The following is a 24,893-nucleotide window of genomic DNA, read 5'->3' on the forward strand; positions in this document are numbered from 1 at the left end:
TCTACAAATCCTGCCATCTTTTCTGCCACGGAGACCAAGTATCTAGTTCCTGTCAAGCCCACTCTGTGCATGCTCTGGGATCAAGGACTTTGTTCCTTCATATATTGTGTGTCTCTCCCCTGCACTGTTAATCTCTCTCTCTCTACTAGGTGGTCCCCAGAAATACATAAATGTGCTCTGGAATCACCTGTGTTTAAACAAACACAGAAAGCAAATAAGAAACAAGCCTTTCCTTTGTTCTGTGCCTTTCAGCTGCTGTTTCATTTTTCTGCTCTTTTTCTAGCCAGTCTTTTTGCTTTCATTTGTTTATCTTCCCTCCAGTTGGCTCCTAACATTTTAAAAAACTTAAAAAAATTTTGAGGTAAAATTTGCAAAGCATAAAATTAACCATTTTAAAATACATACAATCTAGTGGTATTTAGTACATTCCCAATTTTGTGTAACCACTGCCTGTATCAAGTTCCAATACCTTTTCATCACCTCAAAAAAAACCCCTTACCCATTAAGCAGTCACTCTTCACTCCCTTTCCCTCAGCCCTGACAACCTCCACTTTGCTTTCTGTCTCTATGGATTTACTTATTCTGGATATTTTATACAAGTGGAATCATTAATATGTGAGCTTTTTTGTCTGACTTCTTGCACTTAGCATAAAAAAGGTTCATCCGTGTTGTAGCATGTGTCAGTACTTCATTCCTTTTTATGGCTGAATAATATTCCATTGAATGGAATTGTTGATCCGTTTATCTGTTGATGAGAATTCTGGTTATTTCTACCTTTTGGCTATTGTGAATAGTGCTGCTATGATATTCATGTACAGGTGTTTGTTTGAGTAACTTTTCAGTTCTTTTGGGAATATACCTAGGAGTGGATTGCTGGATCTTGTGGTAATTCTATGTTTAACATTTTGAGGAACCACCAAGCTGTTTTCCCCAGTGGCTGCACCTTTTTGCATTCCTACCAGCAATGTACAAGGCTTCCAATTTCTCCACATCCTTGTTAACACTTTTTTTTTTTTCTTAATTGTAGCCGTTCTAGTGAGTGTGAAGTGATGTCTCCTTGAGGGCTTTTTTGTTTTTGTTTGTTTATTTTTTTAATTTTTAAAATTTTTATTGAAGTATAGTTGATTTGCAATGCTGTGTTAGTTTCAGGTGTACAGGAAAGTGATTCAGTTATATACGCACACACATATATTTATATATATACACACATATGTGTATATATATTCTTTTTCAGATTCTTTTCCACTTATAGTTATTACAAGATATTGAATATAGTTCTCTGTGCCATGCAGTAGGTCCTTGTTGTTTATCTCTTACCAGATATATAACTTGCAAATATTTCCTCCCATATAGACTTCCTTTTCACTTTCTTGGTCATGTCTTTTGATGCACTAAAGTTATTAATTTCCATGAAGATCAATTTGTCCATATTTTCTTTTGTTGCTCATGCTGTAGGGGTCATAATATGAATCCATTGCCAAATCCGAGGTAATGAAGAGTTATTTCTATGTTTTCTTCTAAGAATATTATAGTTTTAGTTCTTATATTTAGGTCTTTGCTTCATTTTGAGTTTATGTTTGTGTATGGTGTGAGGTCAGGGTCCAGTTTTATTCTTTGGCATGTGTAGATCCATTTTTCCCAGCACCATTTGTTGAAAAGACGATTCTTTCTCGACTGAATGGACTTAGCACCCTTGTCAAAAGTCCATTGTCCACAGATATGTGGGTTTATTTCTGGATTCTGTTCCACTGATCTATATGTCTCTCCTTAAGTCAGTACCACACTGTAGATTTGTAGTTAAGTTTTGACATCAGGAGTCCTCCTACTTTGTTCTTTTTCAATGTTGTTTTGGTTATTTTGGGTTCCTTGCAATTCCATATGAATTTGAGAAGCGGTCTTTCCATTTCTGCAAAACACATTGTTGGGCTTTTGATAGGGACTGTATTGAGTTTGTAGATCACTTTGAATAGTATTGTCATCCTAACAGTATAAAGTCTTTCAGTCCATGAACACGGGCTGTCTTCCCATTTATTTATGTGGTCTTTAGTTCCTTTCAGCAATATTTTGAGTTTTCAGTGTCCAAGTGTTTTACCTTGGTTAAATTTTTTCTTACGTATTTTATTCCTTTAGAAGCTATTGAATTCCACAGTCATCAGAGAAGATACTTTGGTTGATTTTAATCTTTTGTGGCCTAATGTATGGTCTGTCCTGGAGAATATTCCATGTGCACTTGAGAAAAATGTGTAGTCTCCTGTTTTTGAGTGGAATGTTCTGTATATATCTATTAGGTCTAGTGGATTATAGTGTTGTCCCAGTCCTCTATTTCCTTATTGATCTTCTATCCAGTTGTTCTATCCATTATTGAAAGTGGGGTATTGAAGTTTCCAACTATTGTAGAATTATCTTTTCTCCCTTCAGTTTGTCAATTTTTACTTCATATGTTTTGGGCTCTGTTAGGTCCATATATGTTTATAATCATTAAGTCTTCTTGGTGGGCTAATACTTTTATCAATATATAATATCCTTTGTCTCTTGTAACAATTCTTGGCTTAAAGTCTATTTTGTCTGAGGTTAGTATAGCTACCCTTGCTCTCTTTTGGTTATTATTTGCATGGCATATCTTTTTCTTTCTTTTTTTTATGTTTTTTTTTTGGCTGTGCCACGTGGCTTGCAGAATCGTAGTTCTCCAACCAGGGATCAAACCCAGGCCCCCTACAGTGGAAGCACAGAGTCCTAACCACTGGACCGCCAGTGAATTCCCTGGAATATCTTTTTCTATCCTTTGACTTTCAACCTCTTTTTATCTTTGGAGCTAATGTGAGTCTCTTGTAGACAACGTGGAGTTGGTTCCCTTTCTTCTTCTTTGTTTTGATCCATTCTACTTGTCTCTGCCTTTTAATTGGAGAGTTTAACCCATTTTCACTTATAATAATTACTGATAAGCAAACCCTTCTGTCATTTAATTATACCTTCTATATATTTTACATCTTTTTGTTCCTTAATTTTTCCATTACTGCCGCCTTTTGTGTTTTATTGTTTTTTTTTTTGTGGTGTACCAATTTGATTCCTTTCTCATTTTCATTTCTGTACATTTTTAAGTTATTCTTTGGTAGTCACCCTGGGGATTGCAGTTAACCTCTTTGACTTACACCACTCTATTTGAATTAATATCACCTTTATATACAAAAACTGTGCTCCTATTCAGCTCTGTCCCATCCCCTCTATGTTACTGTTGTCACAAATTACGAGTTTACATGTTGTGTGCCCATTAACATGGATTTTTAGTTATTTTATGCATTTGTCTTTTAAATCATATAGGGAAAAAGGAATTATAAACAAAAATTACAGTAATACTGACTTTTGTATTTAACCTATATATCTGACTTTAATTTTCCTTTTTCTTGGTTCCGTGTTTACTTGGTTTTTGTAAGCCTTTGACTAATTCTCAGAGTTCTGACAGAATGACATCTGTTGGTTTTTGCTTAATTTTTAGGTGTGTCTGTGGGGGAACAAGCCCTTAGAGTTACCTACTCTGGCGTTTTTGCTGATACCACTCATAGTTTTTAACATTTAAAAAATTTAAGTTAAAAAATTTTTAAAATCAAAAGTAACACTTGTACATATAAGACTTCAAATAGTACTTAGAGGCTTATAATTAAAAACTGTACTTCCTTGTCTATTTCTATCTAATTCTTATTTTCCCAAGGCAGCCACTTTTAATTCTTTTACCTTTTTCATTTATATTCTTAAATAATAATCCCTTCCTGCTATTGACTTTTAAAAATTTCAAAATCACACACACACACACACAGCATCATTTCCCTTCTTCTTATTCTCTTGTATCACACTTTCTGGTTGGACCATTATTCATTGTCATTATTGTAACTGTGTGCATATTCATATCTGCCCTATATACTAGATTATTATATTTTCATTCTTATACATTTATTCTCCTTAAGATTATTGCTGCATTTTTTAAAATAAATTTATTTATATTGTATTTTTGGCTGCGTTGGGTCTTTGTTGCCACGCACAAGCTTTCTCTAGCTGTGGCGAGTGGGGGCTACTCTTCGTTGTGGTGTGCGGGCTTCTCATTGCGGTGGCTTCTCTTGTTACGGAGCATGGGCTCCAGGTGCATGGGCTTCAGTAGTTGTGGCGCGCAGGCTCAGTAGTTGTGGCTCACGGGCTTTAGAGCACAGGCTCAGTAGTTGTGGTGAATGGGCTTAGTTGCTCTGCAGCATGTGGGATCTTCGTGGACCAGGGCTCGAACCCGTGTCCCCTGCATTGGCAGGCGGCTTCTTAACCACTGTGCCACCAGGGAAGCCCCCTGTTGCTACATATGTTTTGATTTCTCTATAACCATCACTAATTCCAGAACTAGCAGCACTGAAAGTTGTTTTTCAGTATTCTGTAGTTGTTACTGATTCTTGGTGGCTTCTCGTGTGCCCTCTCCTTCTGCTCCACTGTGGCGTGGCTGCCCTCGAAGCCTTGCTGCAGCTGAAGTCCTGTGTCTTCCATCCACAGCCAGCTTCTTGGGTTCCCTAATTCTTGTGTCTCATATCCTCTTATCTCTCTACTGACTCTTGTTTTTTGGAGCACATTCTCCAGTAGCTCTTTGAGAAAGGGTGTTTTAAAGGTGGATTTGCAGACTTTTCATATCTGTGAGTCTTTATCCCATCTTCACAGTTGATTGATGCTTTGGCTGCGTGTAGAATTCTAGATGGGAGTCATTTTCTTTCAGAAAATGGAATGCATGATCCGTTGTCTTCTAGTTAAGAGTGGAACCCAAGTTTGATTTGGTTCTGAATTTGTATTATATAATCTTTCTTCACCCCTCCTAGAAACCTTAAAACCTCCAAATAAAATCCCTCTAACCATCTACTCTTTGCCCTGTCCTTTCCCCCAAATTCTGTGCCTGTTTTTCTTGCTTTCTCTGCTTGTACAGAACATGTTTTCTAGTTTATCTTTACACCAAGGATGCAGCCTTGTGGGGTCCCCAGCTTTGACTCTGGTCTCCTGTGTAAGAATTTCCTCCTAGTATCGTCCCTTCAACTTTACCTGCTCTTCCCTTGTCCTGTCCTGCTGTCAAAATAGGTTCCACAGATTCAGCAGATACTCTCAGCTCCATGTGTCACTTACCTCCTAGGATTCGCCTTTTTAGTTCATATTTGTCCTCTTTGGATTCCTTACGTTTTTGCCAACTCCATAATACATTTAAAATTATGCTTTTAAAATGTAGGGACTTCCCTGGCAGTCTAGTGGTTAAGACTCCGTGGTTCCACTGCAGCTTTGTAGGCCATATTGTTTCTGTTGCAGCTATCAGCTCTGCCATATTAAGAAAGTAGCCATAGATAATGTGTAAATGATGGGCTCCTTTAGATTTGGCCTGAGGCTGGCTGGCCTCTAGCCTAAAATATCTCAAGTCCATCCAGTGAACTTACAATCTGGGAAGGAATATTAGACACTTTGCTACTTTGCACAGTGTATTTCTGAAGCATTGATGTTCCAACAGGAAGAGCCCTTTGGGAGCACCAGTGAGGAAGAGTCTGGTACTGAGGACCATCAGAGTCTAAAATCTGTCATTGATGTTGAAGACCTCGGCAAGATTATGGATCGTATGAAGAAAGAAAAGGTACTGTAATTTTGGGAAATGGTGAGCTGGGATCCTACAGTTGGTTGGCATCTAGCATCTGTATTGGTGCATAGTCCGTCTGAGCTCATAATTGGACAGTTTTATTTCTTTGCCTCCTGTTTTGAGAGTTTTATACTTTTTTTGGCCATTTTAACATGAGTTGTGTGAAAATCTTTCTCAGCCCTGTGGAAATGAGCTCGTAGTAGAACAGACATAACTGAGGAAAGGGTAGATGGTTAGAGGGACTTTCCTCAGTGTTGTGGCTGAAGATGACAGGATGAGCAGCATGATGAGATTGGTGTTGAGATTCCCAGTGGAACCCTCATGTAAAAGTGCTTCCCTGTGGTAGACCGAGTGGTGTTGGGCTTAGGGATGGCACGGTGGTCTGTGGGTGTTGAGGTCAGCTTAGGTGGAGGCCCTAGGAATCTAGGAAATGTTCATCTAGGTTGTCATTGTCTTAGTTACTCGAAGAGTAAGAGAATGTACGGTGTAGTAGGATTTTATGCAGAGTCTAATGATCTAAAATAGAAATAACATTATATATACAATAATATAAAAATATAAAGTCTCAATTTATGTGTGAGTTTTGGGAAATGAGAATATCCTAAGGTAAAAATGTATCGAATGCATAAGTCTTAGAAACAAAAGAAGCAAACTGTGGAAGAATCCAGGGAAACCTATGATAAAATTAACACAAACTCAAATGAAACAGTTCAGTAAGGCAGCAGGCCATAGTAAGGTGAAAAGTCAGCACCCTTTATATTCCCAGATAATAACCAGTTAGAAGCTGTGGTGGGAGAGGACCCCATTTACAGCAGCTACATAAAAAATAAAAATAAAATAAAAAAATAAATAAAATAAAAAATAAAAAAATAAAAAATAAACACACACATAGGGATACACTTCTGAAGAAATAATCTTAACTCTCTATGAGGAAGACTTTAAAACATTCCTGGAAGATGTAAAAGTGCCTTGAACAAATGACAAGACCTTCCTCATTTTTAGATATGGTGACTCAGTATTATAACGCTGTCAGTTCTTTTAAGTTAATACATACATTTGATGCAATCCCATTAAAATTCCAGTAAGGTATTTTTTTTTGGAGCTAGACTGGTTGAATCATGTGGAAAAATAAACATGCAAGGGTAGTTAGGGAAACTTTGGCAAAAGTCATAATGAGAAAGGCTAGCCCTATCAGGTATTTAAACTTACTACAAGGCATCTGTAACTGACACTGAGGTACTGGCTCCCGATGAGACAGACAGACCAATGCAACAGAATAAAATTCCAGGAATAGATCCAAGAATATACAGAATTTCATATATGATAAAGGGGTGTCTCTTTTCCCCAGGGGGAAGATATACTTTTTAGATAAATGATGTTGACAACTGGCTAGCTACTCGTGAAAAGATAAGTTGGCTCTGAACCTCATACATACATCAGGATAAACTCCAATCTGAGTTAGATCTCCAATCAGAGATATAAGTGTTGAAAAATACGTAAATAATAGAATTAGATGCATTATTTAAAACTTGAAGAAAGATTTTGTATATTATCTGAAATCTGGAAACAATAAAACATTGAATGTCAGTGATTTTTAAAAAAATTCACGTGGCTATAAACAAAATCAAAAGACAAATGATAAAGTGAGGGAAAATATTTGCCCCTTATGCTATAAAGAAGGAGTTAATTTTTCTACCATACACAGCACTCTTAAAAATTGAATGAAAAAAAAAGACTTTAATAGAAAAAAATAGGAAAAACACATGAATAGGCGAGTCTCAGAAAAAGCTCTACAAATAGACTTTAAACATATGAAAAAATCCTCAAATTCACTCATAATAAAGGGCATGCAAATTAAAACTACACTGATATACATTTCTCACCTAGAAAAGTAGCAGAAATTCAAAAGTTGGACAAGGCACAGTTGGTGAGGCTCTGTGGAAACAGGCACCCATACCTTTCCGATGGGAGTCCAGAATGGTTACCCGTACGCAGGGGCTTTTGGTAGTCTTTACCAAATTCACACGCCTTTACGCGTGATCCAGCAGGCCCAGATGTATAAATTTGCCTTGAAGATACATCTTCCCAAATACAAAGCAGCATCTGCACAAGGGTATGCCTTGCAGCAGGTATAACAACAGCTGTTGGATACTGGCTGAAAAAAGCATGATGTACCCACACGGTATAATATTGTTGTACAGCTGCGAAAAATGATAAAGTAGATCCATATGCATTAATGTGATTTCCAGGTGGTATGATTTGTAGGCTGATACGAACTTAAGATTTTAAAAAATGTACGTTTATTGTCATGTTATATTTGCAAATTTATAATTTAAGTGTGTGCGCGTATAAATAATATTTTGTGGCTGTGGCTGTGTTTGTGGAAAGGACCTTTCATGTTCTGACACCAACTAACACCCAGTTAATTCAAATGACCTGCAGTTCAATTCAGTTCTGGCACTACCTGGAGTTAGTGTCAGACCCCACAGGTTTAGGGGATAGTCCTGTGCAAGACTGTCCCCACTTCAGTGGTAGCTGTAAGTCTAAGGGTCCACTTAGACTTCCGACCAACTGGCCATAAGTATGGGGGTTCTCATGTCCGATCCCCTCACGTTCGATAATTTGCTAGGATGACTCAGAACTCACTGAAAGCACTGTACAAATCTCCCTTGATTTACAATGGTGTTATGTCCCAATAAACCCATTTTAAGTTGAAAGTTTTGTAAGTCAAAAACATATTTAATGCACCTAACCTAGCAAATATCAAAGCTTAGCCTAACCTACCTTAAACATACTCAGAACACTTAAATTAGCCTACATTTGGGCAGAATCATCTAACATAAAGCCTATTTTATAATAAAGTGTTGAATGTTTCATGTAATTTATTGAATAGCGTACTGAAAGTGAAAGAGTGGTTATATGGGTACAGAATGGTTTTGAGTGTATTGGTTGTTTATGCTCCTTTGTGATTGTGTGGCTGACTGGGAGCCTTGGCTTGCTGGCATCACAAGAGTGTATTGTACTGCATATGGCTAGCCTGGGAGAAGATCAAAATTCAAAATTAGAAGTAAGGTGTCTACTAAATTTGTATCGCTTTCGCAACATCGAACCATTATAAGTCAGAGACTTATGGTTACAGTTTTGTAGTGAAGGATACAAATCAGAAACCACCAAATGGAAAGGAAGCATAGGGGAAGATCTGAGAGTGGAGGGTTGGGGAAGAGACCCAGAGTTTCTGTGCCCCCTCCTCGTGGAATCTGGGCACATCACCCTCCCACCCCATCAATGTGTTCACCACCTAGGAAGCTCTACTGAGCTTTATTTTTTACTTTATAAATTTATTTATTTATTTATTTATTTTTGGCCGTGTTGAGTCTTCGTTGCGGTGCACGGGCTTCTCATTTCAGTGGCTTCTCTTGTTGCGGAGCATGGGCTCTAGGCGTGCGGGCTTCAGTAGTTGTGGCACGTGGGCTTCAGTAGTTGTGGCACATGGGCTCAGTAGTGGCTTGCGGGCTCCAGAGCGCTGGCTCAGTTGTTGTGGTGCACAGGCTTAGTTGCTCCATAGCATGTGGGATCTTCCTGGACCAGGGCTCGAACCCGTGTCCCCTGGGTTGGCAGGTGGATTCTTAACCACTGCGCCACCAGGGAAGCCCTCTACTGAGCTTTAGCATCCAGAATTTTTACTGGGGTTTCATTATGTAGGCATGATTAATTAGATCATTGGCCAGGTGTTTGAACTCAATCTCCAGCCAACCTCCCATCCCCCTCATGTCCCTGGAGATCCAGCTGGCCCAAAGTTGCATTATGTGATTGTCTTCTGGTGACCAGCTCTCTTCCTGAAGCTATCTAGGGGCCCACTGTGAGTCACCTCATTAGCATAACAAAGACACTTCTGTCTCTTTAGGAAATGCCAGGGTTTTTTGAAGCTCTGTGCCAGGAGCTAGGGACAAAGACCAGATGTATTCTTTATTATGCCACAGACCTAGAAACAAACAGAGTAAGTACTCAGATCTTGTTTTCTAAAGTCATTCCCCTACTAAAAGGAACTAGGGCTCCTTGAAGAAATGGCTGATTCCAAGTTGGGGAAGGGAATGTAACAGATGAGCCTGGGACGTCTTGTTGAGTAGGTAGGTCCTCAGTGTCTAAAGGATATAGGAACCAGCTTGAGGAGTTTCCCACAGGCCAAATATGGGGCAGTTTGAACATCAAAAATCAATATAATGATTATACAATGAACATAATGGATTATATTACATCAAATAAAAAAAAAATCAATCCTTGTGCTACTCAAAAAAAAAAAAAGGGAGGCACAGGAGAAAGTCTTATTTTTTTTTTTGGACTTTTTTTTTTCTTTTTAACATCTTTATTGGACTATAATTGCTTTACAATGGTGTGTTAGTTTCTGCTGTATAATAAAGTGAATCAGCTATACATATACATATATCCCCATATATCCTCCCTCTTGCCTCTCCCTCCCACCCTGCCTATCACACCCCCTAGGTGGTCACGAAGCACCAAGCTGATCTCCCTGTGTTATGTGGCTGCTTCCCACTAGCTATCTGTTTTACATTTGGTAGTGTATATATGTCCATGCCACTCTCTCATTTTGTCCCAGCTTACCCTTCCCCCTCCCCGTGTGCTCAAGTCCATTCTCTACGTCTGCATCTTTATTCCTGTCCTGCCCCTAGGTTTTTCAGAACCTTTTTTTTTCTTTTTAGATTCCATATATATGTGTTAGCATACAGTATTTGTTTTTCTCTTTCTGACTTACTTCAATCTGTATGACAGACTCTAGGTCCATCTACCTCACTACAAATAACTCAATTTCGTTTCTTTTTATGGCTGAGTAATATTCCATTGTATATATGTGCCACATCTTCTTTATCCATTCATCTGTCATTGGACACTTAGGTTGCTTCCATGTCCTGGCTATTGTAAATAGTGCTGCAGTGAACATTGTGGTACATGACTCTTTTTGAATTATGGTTTTCTCAGGGTATATGCCCTGTAGTGGGATTGCTGGGTCATATGGTAGTTCTATTTTTAGTTTTTTAAGGAACCTCCATACTGTTCTCCATAGTGGCTGTATCAATTTACATTCCCACCAACAGTGCAAGAGGGTTCCCTTTTCTCCACACCCTCTCCAGCATTTGTTGTTTGTAGATTTTCTGATGATGCCCATTCTTACTGGTGTGAGGTGATACCTCATTGTAGTTTTGATTTGCATTTCTCTAATAATTAGTGATGTTGAGCAGCTTTTCATGTTCTTCTAGGCCATCTGGATGTCTTCTTTGGAGAAATATCTTAATTTAGGTCTTCTGCCCATTTTTGGATTGGGTTATTTGTTTTTTTAATATTGAACTGCATGACCTGTTTATATATTTTGGCGATTAATCTTTTGTCCGTTGATTCGTTTGCAAATATTTTCTCCCATTCTGAGGGTTGTCTTTTCGTCTTGTTTATGGTTTCCTTTGTTGTGCAAAAGCTTTGAAGTTTCATTAGGTCCCATTTGTTTATTTTTGTTTTTATTTCCATTACTCTAGGAGGTGGATCAAAAAAGATCTTGCTGTGAGTTATGTCAAAGAGTGTTCTTCCTATGTTTTCCTCTAAGAGTTTTATAGTGTCTGGTCTTACATTTAGGTCTCTACTCCATTTTGAGTTTATTTTTGTGTATGGTGTTAGGGAGTGTTCTCATTTCATTCTTTTACATGTAGCTGTCCAGTTTTCCCAGCACCACTTATTGAAGAGACTGTCTTTTCTCCATTGTATATCCTTGCCTCCTTTGTCATAGATTAGTTGACCATAGGTGGATGGGTTTATCTCTGGGCTTTCTATCTTGTTCCATTGATCTATGTTTCTGTTTTTGTGCCAGTACCATATTGTCCTGATTACTGTAGCTTTATAGTATAGTCTGAAGTCAGGGAGTCTGATTCCTCCAGCTCCTTTTTTTTTCCCTCAAGACTGCTTTGGCTATTCAGGGTCTTTTGTGTCTCCATACAAATTTAAAGATTTTTTGTTCTAGTTCCGTAAAAAATGCCATTGGTAATTTGACAGGGATTGCATTGAATCTGTAGATTGCTTTGGGTAGTATAGTCATTTTCACAATATTGAGTCTTCCAATCCAAGAACATGGTATATCTCTCTATGTTTGTATCATCTTTAATTTCTTTTATCAGTGTCTTATAGTTTTCTGCATACAGGTCTTTTGTCTCCCTAGGTGGGTTTATTCCTAGGTATTTTATTCTTTTTGTTGCAATGGTAAATGCGAGTGTTTCCTTAATTTCTCTTTCAGATTTTTCATCATTAGTGTATAGGAATGAAAGAGATTTCTGTGCATTAATTTTGTATCCTGCAACTTTACCAAATTCATTGATTAGCTCTAGTAGTTTTCTGGTGGCATCTTTAGGATTCTCTATGTATAGTATCATGTCATCTGCAAACAGTGGCAGTTTTACTTCTTCTTTTCCAATTTGTATTCCTTTTATTTCTTTTTCTTCTCTGATTGCCGTGGCTAGGACTTCCAAAACTATGTTGAATAATAGTGGCAAGAGTGGACAACCTTGTCTTGTTCCTGTTCTTAGAGGAAATGCTTTCAGTTTTTTACCATTGAGAATGATGTTTGCTGTGGGTTTGTCATATATGGCCTTTATTATGTTGAGGTAGGCTCCCTGTATGCCCACTTTCTGGAGAGTTTTTATCATAAATGGGTGTAGAATTTTGTCAAAAGCTTTTTCTGCATCTATTGAGATGATCATATGGTTTTTATTCTTCAGTTTGTTAATATGGTGTATCACATTGATTGATTTGCGTATATTGAAGAATCCTTGCATCCCTGGGATAAATCCCACTTGATCATGGTGTATGATCCTTTTAATGCGTTGTTGGATTCTGTTTGCCAGTATTTTGTTGAGGATTTTTGCATCTATATTCATCAGTGATGTTGGTCTGTAATTTTCTTTTTTTGTAGTATCTTTGTCTGGTTTTGGTATCAGGGTGATGGTGGCCCCATAGAATGAGTTTGGGAGTGTTCCTTCCTCTGCAATTTTTTGGAAGAGTTTGAGAAGGATGGATGTTAGCTCTTCTCTAAATGTTTGATAGAATTCACCTGTGAAGCCAGCTGGTCCTGGACTTTTGTTTGTTGGAAGATGTTTAATGACAGTTTCAATTTCATTACTTGTGATTGGTCTGTTCATGTTTTCTATTTCTTCCTGGTTCAGTCTTGGAAGGTTATACCTTTCTAAGAATATGTCCATTTCTTCCAGGTTGTCCATTTTATTGGCATAGAGTTGCTTGTAGTAGTCTCTTAGGATGCTTTGTATTTCTGTGGTGTCTGGTGTAACTTCTCCTTTTTCATTTCTAGCTAACGGTTTATCAATTTTGTTTATCTTCTCAAAGAACCAGCTTTTAGTTGTATTGATCTTTGCTATTGTTTTGTTTCTATTTCATTTATTTCTGCTCTGATCTGTATTTCTTTCCTTCTGCTCACTTTCGGTTTTGTTTGTTCTTCTTTTTCTAGGTCCTTTAGGTGTAAGGTTAGATTGTTTATTTGAGGTTTTTCTTGTTTCTTGAGGTAGCCTTGTATTGTATTGCTATAAACTTTCCTCTTAGAACTGCTTTTGCTGCATCCCATAGGTTTTGGATCATCGTGTTTTCATCGTCATTTTTCTCTAGGTATTTTTTGATTTCCTCTTTGATTTCTTCAGTGATCTCTTGGTTATTTAGTAACGTATTGTTTAGCCTCCATGTGTTTGTTTTTTTTACGTTTTTTCCCCTGTAATTCATTTCTAATCTCATAGCGTTGTGGTCAGAAAAGATGCTTGATATGATTTCAATTTTCTTAAATTTACTGAGGCTTGATTTGTGACCCAAGATGTGATCTATCCTGGAGAATGTTCTGTGCGCACTTGAGAAGAAATTGTAATCTGCTGTTTTTGGATGGAATGTCCTATAAATATCAATGAAATCTATCTGGTCTGTTGTGTTATTTAAAGCTTGTGTTTCCTTATTAATTTTCTGTTGGGATGATCTGTCCATTGGTGTAAGTGAGGTGTTAAATTCCCCCACTATTATTGTGTTACTGTCGATTTCCTCTTTTATAGCTGTTAGCTGTTGCCTTATGTATTGAGGTGCTCCTATGTTGGGTGCATATATGTTTATAATTGTTATATCTTCTTCTTGGATTGATCCCTTGATCATTATGTAGTGTCCTTCTGTGTCTCTTGTAAGGAGGAAGTCTTTACAGAAGGTTTCCAGATTATAAATAAAGAAGGCATGATAGAATTAGGAAATTACCTGTTTGCAGTCCCTAGTGTAATAATTGATTTAAGCAAGGATTAGGTGAAATGTATTTGAGGAACAGATATTGACATAGTCTCAAAACATCATGCCAGGAACTAAACCACTTAGACATGCCAAAAATAAATAAATCAGTGGGGGAAAAAAAGTCCCCCATAGATTATTTACTAAGCATAAAGGGAAAAATGTACCTTTACAAAGAATCAAATTTAACATCATCATTTATGTTACAACTTGACCTTATGTACCTCCTGATATGATGTGTAGCAAGGTGTATGCGACATCATCTATGCAATTTTGTGTCAAAAAAGTTTAACCTGAATCTAATGAGGAAACAATCAGACAAATCCAGAACATGGGCAGTGTAGGAGACAACAGGCCAGGCTCTTTAAAGAGTCTCTGTTGTAGACAGTAACAACAACAATAAAACGTGGGGTGGGTACTGTTCTAAGATTTTAAAAGACTAATGAAATATAAACAAATGCATTGTATAAACTTTGATCTTGAATCGGAGAGAAAAGACCATTGTCTGGACATTTGAGGACATTTGAATTGAATTTTCTATTAGGTAATATTAGATTTATGTTAATTTTTCAAATTGTAATAATGGTGTTGTAGTTCTGTAGGTTCATATCTTTTTCTTGGAGATGAATTTTGCAGTAGTTTAAGGGTGAGGGCTGTGGTGTCTGCAAATACTTTCAAGTGGTTCAGCAAAATTTTGTTTTTATACATAACACACACATACATACATGTGTATTACAAGTGTTTGTGTGTGTGTGTGTTTATAGATAGATATTGATCAAGCAAAAGTAGTGAATCTAGGTGAAGGGAACATGGGTCTTCACTGTACCTTTCAACTTTTCTGAAGTTTTCAAGATAAAGAGTGTCAGGGGAACTATTTTCCCATGCCCACAAAACAAAATAAAACAAAATAAGAGGCCCACAAAACAAAATAAAACAAAAAAACTAGTATCAACTGGATTATGAATTATTTATGATATTGCCATATGAGAATACCATTTTTTGATAGGACTAGTTGGTGAATAACTAGTTTTGAATTATATAAAAGTCTTGAGTACTTATTATATCTGTAAAACATGAAGACCTTCTAATTTTACTCTGGGTAGACTCATACGATAGCAAATGGTAATTTAAGGAAACAAATTTAACGATTTTTTATTTAATTTTGACTAGTTAAAATTTTTTTCACTATAGGGACTTCCCTGGCTGTCTAGTGGTTTAGACTCTGTGCTTCCATTGCAGGGGGCGTGGGTTCGATCCCTGGTTGGGGGACTAAGATCCCACAAGCTGAGTGGCTCAGCCCAAAAAAATTAAATTAAATTAAATTAAAAAAATTTTTTTTCACTATAAATTAACAAACTTGTAATAATGAAAATTTGGAAAATAGAGAAAGGGCAAAAACCTACCAGTAATTCCATCTCCTCAGAAAAAATCACTATTAGTAATTAAATAAATATTGGAATATTTATTTAAATTTTATTTCACATGCACCTAAATTTCTATTTTTTTTTAAATTAATTAATTTATTTATGGCTGCATTGGGTCTTCGTTGCTGTGTGCAGGCTTTCTCTAGTTTCAGAGAGCGCGGGCTACTCTTTGTTGCGGTGTGCGGGCTTCTCATTGCGGTGGCTTTGCTTGTTGTGGAGCAGGAGCTCTAGGTGCACGGACTTCAGTAGTTGTGGCACGCGGGCTCAGTAGTTGTGGCTCGCTGGCTCTAGAGCGCAGGCTGAGTCGTTGTGGTGCACGGGTTTAGTTGCTCCGCGGCATGTGGGATCCTCCAGGACCAGGGCTCAAACCCATGTCCCCTGCATTGGCAGGCAGATTCCTAACCACTGTGCCACCAAGGAAGTCCCTAAATCTCTATTTTATTATAAAAATATTTATCATATTCTTCAGACGTCTTTATAACCTTATTTAAAAAATCTTACAGAAAAATCTTTCTAAAGTAATAAATACTGGTATAGTCTATGTTACAACAAGGATTACTTTTGGGAAGTTATCATAAAAGCTGCTTTGTTTTGAGTTTTACTGTCCTTTTTCAACCTGCATGGGAGGGGGACCCCTTCCCCTGTCTTGGGATGAAAACTCTGATGGACTCCATGACTTTTCTGGTCATTTTTGGTCATAAAGTATGACAGGCACTTTAAGGTACAAAGTCTTAATTTGGCGGTAGAATGTCCAGTCCTATGTAATACTAAGTAATACTAAATAAACGAAGTCAAAGTTTCCAGTTTAATTCAAAGTGAAACTTCTCCCCTCTTTATTGTCTGCTCTCTGGCGTATTTGCTAGTAGCTATTTTATAATATCTCCTTAGGGTTTGGGGCGTGGATGGGGGAAGCAGGAGATAAAGAGAAGTGGGAAAGTTCTTACTTGGCACTGTCACAAGAGGACTTTGTGCTGTCTCATTGTCAGGTGTTTAAACTTGACTCTTCTTCCAGGCAGCGTGTTTAGTGCTCCTTTGGAGACACTGTCCGTGGGTGTCTCCGGACCTGGCACCTTGCACTGAGCACGTTTACTCTGAGAAGTGTGCTTCTGATGGTCCTCACTCCATCCTCGGAGCCCTGTACCTCTGGTTTCCCCTCTTTTGAGGTCTTTCGTCTGTTCTCCTCTCTGGTTGCCCAATGGGCCAGGATCGAAGATCTCCCCCACCCCTACCCCGCTCCCAAGGGAATGCTCCTGAGTTCTTTATTCTGGGAGCACAGGCCGATTCCTCTCCAGCAGCAGTGCTCACTTGCTAAAGCAACTAGTCAGGCCTTCTGCCCTCTGGATTTCCCGGGCAGGAGTCATTCACCAGTCTGAGTGCAGGGGATACATAGCGGCTTCTTTGAGGTTCCTGGGGTTTGAGGTGAGAACACAGCCCTCCACCCCCAAACATCTCTTCATTTGAGGCACATGAAGGAGCTCAAAATACCTTTCTAACATTCTCTGAAGAAATCCTCAAAAATCCTCTCTTGTTATCTCCATACTCTCTACCCTTTCATATCCTTGATGTCAGGGAGGCACTTTTCAAGTTCTTAAACTTGTTCTCAGATATTTCCTTTGAAAATTTAAATTTTTTTTTTTTTTTTTCCATTTATCTTTTGGCCGTGCTGCATGGCATGTGGGATCTTAGTTCCCTGACCAGGGATCGAACCCATGCCCCCTGCATTGGAAGCACAGAGTCTTAACCACTGGACCACCAGGGAAGTCCCATCCTTTGAAAATTTATAACTTGATCTGACCCTCTCTTTGGAGTTTCATTTAATTTAATACCCTGTTTACATACGTTTAAAAAACTCAAAGAATACAGTCCCCTGTCCCTGTTCTTCCTAAATGTACTTTCACAGGTAACTGCAGTTTACACTTTGACACTATTCTTCCAGGTATTTTACTGCCTTTACAAACACACCTGCATTTTGGTATAACTTCGTTTTTTGGGCTACACAGATGGAATAATTTTGTACTCCAAGTCTACAGACTGCTTTTTTCCATTTAACATGACAGCTTTCCAGCCCTGTGATAGATATCTGCCTAGTTAATTTTAATGTTTATGTAGTAGTCCACAATTATGTCCCATAGTTATTTGACTCTTGTTGATTAACATTTAGGTGTTTTCTGATTTCTATAATGAGCACTCTTTTTTTTTTTTTTAACCTATTTTAATTCCTGAATTGTACGTTTTTTTTTTTCTTTTTTTTTGGTTGTGCCGCGTGGCTTGTGGGAGTTCCCTGACCAGGGATTGAACCTGGGCCACAGCAATGACAGCGCTGAATCCTAACCACTAGACCACCAGGGAACTCCCTATAATGAACACTCTTGCTCATATACTTTTCATGACTGATAAATTTATCTTGAGTAAATTTGTATTTCTGGATCAAAGAGAATTTTATAATTTTGATGATATTTATAAATTGCCCTGTAAAAAGCTGAAAACATTTTTATTTCTTCGTACTGCATAAGAGAGAGATGAGAATGCCTGTTTCTCTATACCCTTGCCAACCCCCAGGTGTTCTCAATCTTTTAAATCTTACCAACCTGAAAGGTGAAAAATAATAACCTTAAAAAATAATAATTTGCATTTCTTTAATTTTGAGTGAGATTGAATGTATTTTTTTCCCGTGAAGCATCTCTTTCTGTCTACCTGGAGTTAGACAGACTACAAAGTCTGAGGGCACAGTTCCCGAGACTGCTTTCACTTCTGACACCAACTGCAAGTTTGGGGGGGGTCTGTAAAAACCTCCCTCAGATTCAGTCATTTGCTATAAAGACTCACAGAACTCACTGAAAGCTGTCACCCTCATGATTACCGTTCATTGCTAGGAAAGGGTACAGAAAAACCAGCCAAAGGAGGAGATGCATAGAGCAGAGTCTGGGAAGCATTCGTTCATCGTCCTCAGGACGTGTTGCCCTCTCAGCACGGATGTGTGACATGACACGTGGAGCGTCGCCAACCTGGGAAGCTCACCTGAGCTTCGGTGTCCAGAGTTTTTATGGGGGCTTCATTATGTAGGCATGCCCGATTGATTGATTGCCCACGGGGTTGAATCCAGCCTACAGCACAGCACCCCCAAAATTTGGCATGAGTCACCCTTATAGCGTAAACTGTCAAGTGCCTCTGAAGGGTCCACCATGAATAAAGGTACTCCCAACACTCAGGAAGTTCCAGGGGGTTAGAGGTTACTTTCCAGGAACTGGGGAAAGGCCAGACTTCTCTTTGGGCAAGGCCAAATTCTTTACTACACACTGTCCTATGCCCGTTCTTATATCGGGATATTTGGTTCCTTTTGTAGAGATCATAACCCAAAAATACTCTATGAGTGTAAAACTAAACTATAGAATCCAAAATTATTTTCCGAATTTAAAATTATGATTGTTCCTGTTGCGGCATTTTGTTCCTTATTTCCTAATACTTCTGTGTGTTGGTGTTGTCGCTGTCATTTTTAGTAGCTTTTGTATTTTAGAAGCCCTGGCAGAGGAGCTGTTAAGAATGACAGGTTTGTGGGATGTAGGTTCAGGGCCTGGGCCAGCCAGTTTGTAACTTGGCGCTCTTAGGCAAAGCTTAATCTTCTCTGGCCTTAATCCCCATGTCTGAGAAACGTGGACCATAACCTCTGCCTTCCTCACAGCGTTGTTGTGAGTCAGATGAGAACTGTGCGTGAAAATGCATTACAGTCTCTGAGAGCCTGACAGATTGAAATGAGAAGGAAATATGCTTAGGCATTTTAAATTTGCTTACGCATTCTGCTAGAGTTGGTCGTTTAGTTTGTTTTCAGGTTTTCTGCTGTTGTAATTAGCACTGGTCTGAGACCTTTTTTACTTAAAAGAGAGTATTGATATTTTCTTGGTTTATGTTTTCTCCAAGTTGAGATACTGGGTCAAAGCAAATACATAATTTTATGACTCTTAATAAAAATCTGAGTAATTTTAAAAGGTGAAACTGTCTTGAAATGGGATAGATTTCAGTGCATGAGATGCCTGATTTAGGTAGATTTCTGGATCTACCAAGTTTAAGAGAAGATATTTATAGCTTTATTTGTAGTGGGTGAGGAGTTTGGGATAATTTTTTTTTCCAACTTCATTGAGGTATGATTGACAAATAAAATTTTATATACTTGGGTTGTACAATGTGATTTTTTTTTTAGGGTGTATAATGTGACGTTTGATATGTGTGTACAATGCTTAACCATAGCCCACACATCCCCACTTCATATCGCTAACATTGTGTGTGTGTGCGTGCGTGTGCACTGAGAACACACAAGATCTACTTTCAGCAAATTTCACAGGTACTGTAAGAGTTTGCGATAGTTTGCGGGTCCATTTTTTTCCTTTTCCTTTTTCCTCTTATGTCCATTAGAGGGCACTGGAGAAAAAGCACTAAGGAAAAATTTGGACGTCCATGTAAATTATTTTTTGAAATGAAATGATTTTGGACTTTATGAACTTTAAGCAGCTGGCTTATGATATTTCAGGTTTCTCATAGAAATCACTCATAAAATCATCAGATCTAGGGGAAAAAAAAATATATTTCCAACTTCAGTACAGCATGAAAATAATTGCCCCGTTTTTTGTTTTTCATTATTTTTAGGTTACAGCAGGGTTTCCAGATGTGTCCTCTGTGTTCATTTGATATTGGAGACAGTATACTAAAATTCAGTGATGGATGTTATTACCGCTTGGCTCTTCTTTTTTATATCTCTGGGGAGCATTTTCTTTGGGGTCCATCCACGCAGGTTCCTGAGCTGCTTTCTGCATGTTCATCATTCTACGTCACGTTAATTGCCTTGGTTGTTACTGCAGAGGAAGCAGTACGCGCTACTACCTAAGAGCCTCAGCTGTAGAGTTGGGCCAGAGCACTCCTACTGTAAGACCTCTTTTGAATAATATTCGCTAACTTTCATGGCGTCACACTATCTCAGCTTGTGTGTCTGGGCCAGTTATTTCACTCTGTGTGCTAGAGTGGGAGACGATAACAGAAACTGCTTTATGAAGTTGTTTGGAAGATACAGTAAGTTAATCCATCTAAAGCCTTTATTTTATTGCCTGCCACATAGTATGTCCTTGATAACTAATAACTATTATTGTCTAAGGAGATATCTTCAAATGGGATACGTTTGGTCTGACCAGAATACCACCGTGGTTTCTACCCCGCTCCCTCTGCAGCAAGGCAGTAATTCTAGGGCCAAAGAGAATTTGAAGGGTGGGAGTGAGAACTGAGAACAAGAGAGCTAGAGTTTGAAACGTTGCACGTGCCAAGGGGATGGGGTGTTAGGGGAATATGGCAAGTTGGGGAACTCTCTAAGCAGTTTGGTACGTTAAGAGTGGAGTGCAGTGGGGATGTGTGGAGAGGTGAAATAGAGAAGGAAGGCAGGGGCAGGATCCTGGAGGCCTCTTCATCCTCTGTCATGGGAGTGTGAGCTTTGTCCTAAAGGCAGTGGGAAGCAATGTGATTTGATTGAATAGGATGAGTGGGTTGGAGGTGTGGGGGGAGAGAGCTCCAGGGTAGGTTCAGACGATTAGGAGAAATCAAAGTACACGTTAGATAATCTCATTCAGTCCTCACAAAGACCCTGGTATCTGTACTGTCACCTCCACTTTATCATTTACAGGGCAGGACACAAGCTTAGAGAAGCAAAGCAGATTGTCCAGAATCGGATGGCTGCCTCCTAAGCGGTGGGACCAAGCCCAGGCTCCATCTCTTTGTCTCACTCCCCTTTGCTGCCTCCCCAGGAGGGAAGCTGAGGAGTTTGGGTAGAGAACAAGGAGTCAGGAAGAGCCTGCCAGTGCTTAGGTTGTTTATTTTCTGTTTCTCTCATGTTGTGCTTGTAAATGTAAAGCAGATTGCTACTTGTTTTCTTCCTGCAGTAAATAAATGTTGCTAAAATACTCCCCACAGCATGTTCTGGTTAAGCAGGCAAACAGTGGTATCAGTATCATTAGTTTTGGAAATAAAGGCGGATGCTTGGTAATTACTCACCAGAGAAACATTTCAATTTACAAAAGGAGCTCGGTGTGTCCAGTTCTGATTATAAGGCTGCATAGTACTGCAGTGTAACAACATGAAGCTGGTTCTCCTTTCATAATTATTTTTAAGGCTTTAAGTGTTAAATTCACCCTCAAATGTAAGGTGACGTCTCTTCAACCCCAAGGTTGGCACTTAACCAACTAGGTTAACAAATCCCCTTTTTGTCTTGTTTTTGTCCTAGGCAATATTGGGGTGGTACTGTGGTTTCTGGGATGAAGGTGTGGAAATGAATTAGGTAATATTGTATAATATCTTTTTCTTTTTCTTTTTTTTTTTTAAGAGAATTGGTACCACTTTTTGGCTCCCATTATTACAGCAGATTCATATATTTCCGTCTATTTATAAAGAACTTTTCACTTATTTATAGTCATTTTCCTAAGTGCCTAGGAAGTGAGCTTATAATCAGTTTTCCGTTTTGTGTATCAGAAAATAGCAGCTTGGAGAGGGCATGCGTTTTCTTTCAAGACAAGTGTGATGGGTTTGGGAGTTGGGGAGGGGTGGAAGGTTGGAGACAGGGAGACTTTAGTTTGGCTATTGCAGTTGTCCCTTAGGTGAAACCAAGGCTGGGGGCAAAAGCAGTGGCATTGTGGATGGAGAGAACCCATACGTTGAGAATTAAAAGTTTAGAACTTGGTCACGCGTTGTCCAATGGGTGTGCAGGAGAGGAAGGAATCCAGATTGACCGGTTCTGGAATCTTCATTTATTTCTGCTTAGACTATGTAACTGCTATGAAAAAATAAATAAAAATATACGGGTCCTATGTCAGTTGTTATGTTGTTATATTCTGGGCAAACAGGGGAAAATGTCTGCAGATAGGAGATTAGAATTAGAATTTGAATGGGGCTTTGCACTTCCTTGGAGAGTGTTGTGAACCATTGTATTTCTTTTCAGAAATGGAGTTACTGCTGCATATGCAAGATAGGACTAAACTGTCATAGAGGGAAAGAATGATAAATGTTTGTCCTGAATACCCAAGACCTTTAATCATAGCCGCTGATCTCTTTCCATATGAATTATGTGTCCAAATGATTGAATCTGGAGTAGCTGCACTCACATTTTATAATAGATAATTTCTCTAGTGTTGGGACATGGACAGTGTTCCATGGCCATTCTTTTTTTTTTTAATAAATTTATTTATTTATTTTTGGCTGCGTTGGGTCTTTGTTGTGGTGCGCAGGCTTCTCATTGCGGTGCGCGGGCTTCTCGTTGCCATGGCCTCTCTTGTTGTGGAGCACGGGCTCTAGGCACACAGGCTTCAGTAGTTGTGGCACGCGGGCTCAGTAGTTGTGGCTCACGGGCTTAGTTGCTCCACGGCACGTGGGATCTTCCTGGACCAGGGCTCGAACCTGTGTCCCCTGCATTGGCAGGTGGATTCTCAACCACTGCGCCACCAGGGAAGCCCTCCATGGCCATTCTTTAAGAGTGTGTTTATTTTATGGGGGTCATAAGTTCATGTTTAAAACCATATTGGGGTGTCTTTGGAGCTCTGAGCACAGTGGTCAGAGGCCAGTGTTATGCTGGGTCCAGTTTTGGATTTACGTGGCCTTTAGGGTAAGCAGTTAAGCTGGTGATGTTTTGTGGTGACAGGCTTTTGAGGGCAGATGTTGCCACCTACTATCAATTCTTGCATGATTAGTAGGGAATTACAGTAACTTGCTTCGGAATTACTTCAGGGACATTTAAATGCTCTCAAGGTCAAGGTTAGTTCACTTTGCTCCACCACGAGACTTCCTTGGAACTCAAGCTCACATCTTTGCTTTTAGGTCTGAAATAGACTTAAAAAAAAAAAAAAAGAACAAGCCTTAGGATTCTTTTTAAAAAATATGTATTTATTTATTTGGTTGCACTGGGTCTTAGTTGCGGCAGGCGGGCTCCTTAGTTGCAGCGTGTGAACTCTTAGTTGTGGCATGCATGTGGGATATAGTTCCCTGACCAGGGATCGAACCCAGTTCCCCTGCATTGGGAGCTTGGAGTCTTACCCACTGCGCCACCAGGGACGTCCCTGGTGGGACAGCAAATCCCTATTCCCTTCCTGCCCAGGTTCAAACATGGCTCACCCTCCTTTTTCTGTATTAGTTGAGCACAGACCCGAGACGTCATGTCATCTGTGAGGTGTTGTCACTTTTAGGTAGAAAGGCATTGTTGTGAGTCTGCTCCTTGGTTCACTGGGGTCTAGACACTGAAAATGGACAGGCACTGAGGGTAGTTTAGGGCTTGGTGGTAGGGCTCCTGCCCAGGTGAGTTATTTTGCATTTCTGCAGCTCTTAGTAAGATCTGGTGAATGTCTCCTCTGAAGTGTAACACAGACTTTGTGGGTTGTCTCAAAATGATTAATTAGCACTTTAACCATCTTCCAAAAAGGTATTGAGATAACTTTAAAATATATATACGTGTAATGAGATTTAAAAAGAGAGGAAGAAATCAATGTAAAGGGTGAATGGGGGGGGGGTCATCTTGTAATATGACGTCACTGACAGAACATAAGACAAGGATGATGCAAGGCCTGATACAGTGATCAGAGTTGTGCTGTGAATCTTCCAGTGGCCAGAGTCAAAAGGAAACACAGTTTTATATTATCCTTCAGATTTATTTCTGTCACTGAAGACACATTTTCACCATGGGATCTTCTGTAAGAAGCCTTTGGGGCTGCAGGTGGAGGTGGTGGAGTGACTTGGTTTCTGAGCAGGTGGCTGTCTGGGCAGCTCAGAGCAAATTTTTGACTTGTTTTTGGGGTTTGCAGATGTTATAACCAGCACTCCTATAATTTAGTGAAGTCGTATTATGTATCAGGCGTTGTGCCAGGTAATTTTGTTTCATTTAATCTTCGACACAGTTCTGCTCCATAGATACTACTTTCTCTCTTTTCAGGTGAGGAAATTGAAATTTAGAGAAATAACTTGCTGAAGTTGGGCAGCTGTCTGTACTCAGATTGTGAAAACTATTTGACATCTAGATAAGTGGATTATTGATTTATGTTTTGTGGATATGTGTATTTGAATATGTAGTTACTTTCCTTGGGAAAAAAAAAAAAAAAGACCCTGGTGTGTCTTTAGCTCAGTGTGTGACTGGAAATGTGATCACTTGGAAGAGAACAGGTTTATGGGCCGCGGTTCGTGATGAACCCTTCTATCCATGCTACGTGTGTATGATTGTCTTGCTGTTATTTCCCTTGCCCATTACCAATTCTGGGTTTCATTCATTCTAATACAGAGAGAAAAGGAGCGGCAGGAAGGGGAAACCAGTTTGATCAGGAGCGCAGTGAAGAATGAAGCCAGTGAAAGAAGAGCTATGATAACTCCTGCTCTCCGAGAAGCCCTGACTAAACAAGGTGAAAGTCCTCAAGAACTGTTATAACTCTACACTCTTAAGCATTCTAAAAGAGGAAACATAAAATAGGGATTGCCAAGAGGAACAAAGATAAAGAAGTCCCGCTATAGTT

The 24,893-nt window shown here is 39.0% G+C and overlaps 1 protein-coding gene across 3 annotated transcripts in view; it reads left to right on the forward strand.

The window, feature by feature from the left end:
- Positions 1 to 24,893, forward strand: part of LOC309646222 (S-adenosyl-L-methionine-dependent tRNA 4-demethylwyosine synthase TYW1) — a 229,241-nt gene that overhangs the window by 13,514 nt on the left and 190,834 nt on the right. For all 3 annotated transcript variants that reach the window (XM_082432337.1, XM_082432336.1, XM_082432335.1), the window contains exons 7-8: positions 5,513 to 5,632; positions 24,665 to 24,782. In XM_082432337.1, coding sequence (XP_082288463.1) covers positions 5,513 to 5,632; positions 24,665 to 24,782 — 238 coding nt within the window. The remainder of the gene's footprint in view (positions 1 to 5,512; positions 5,633 to 24,664; positions 24,783 to 24,893) is intronic.

Source organism: Balaenoptera physalus (assembly GCF_965194825.1).
Source record: "Balaenoptera physalus genome assembly, chromosome: 16".
NCBI classification, from domain to species: domain Eukaryota; kingdom Metazoa; phylum Chordata; class Mammalia; order Artiodactyla; family Balaenopteridae; genus Balaenoptera; species Balaenoptera physalus.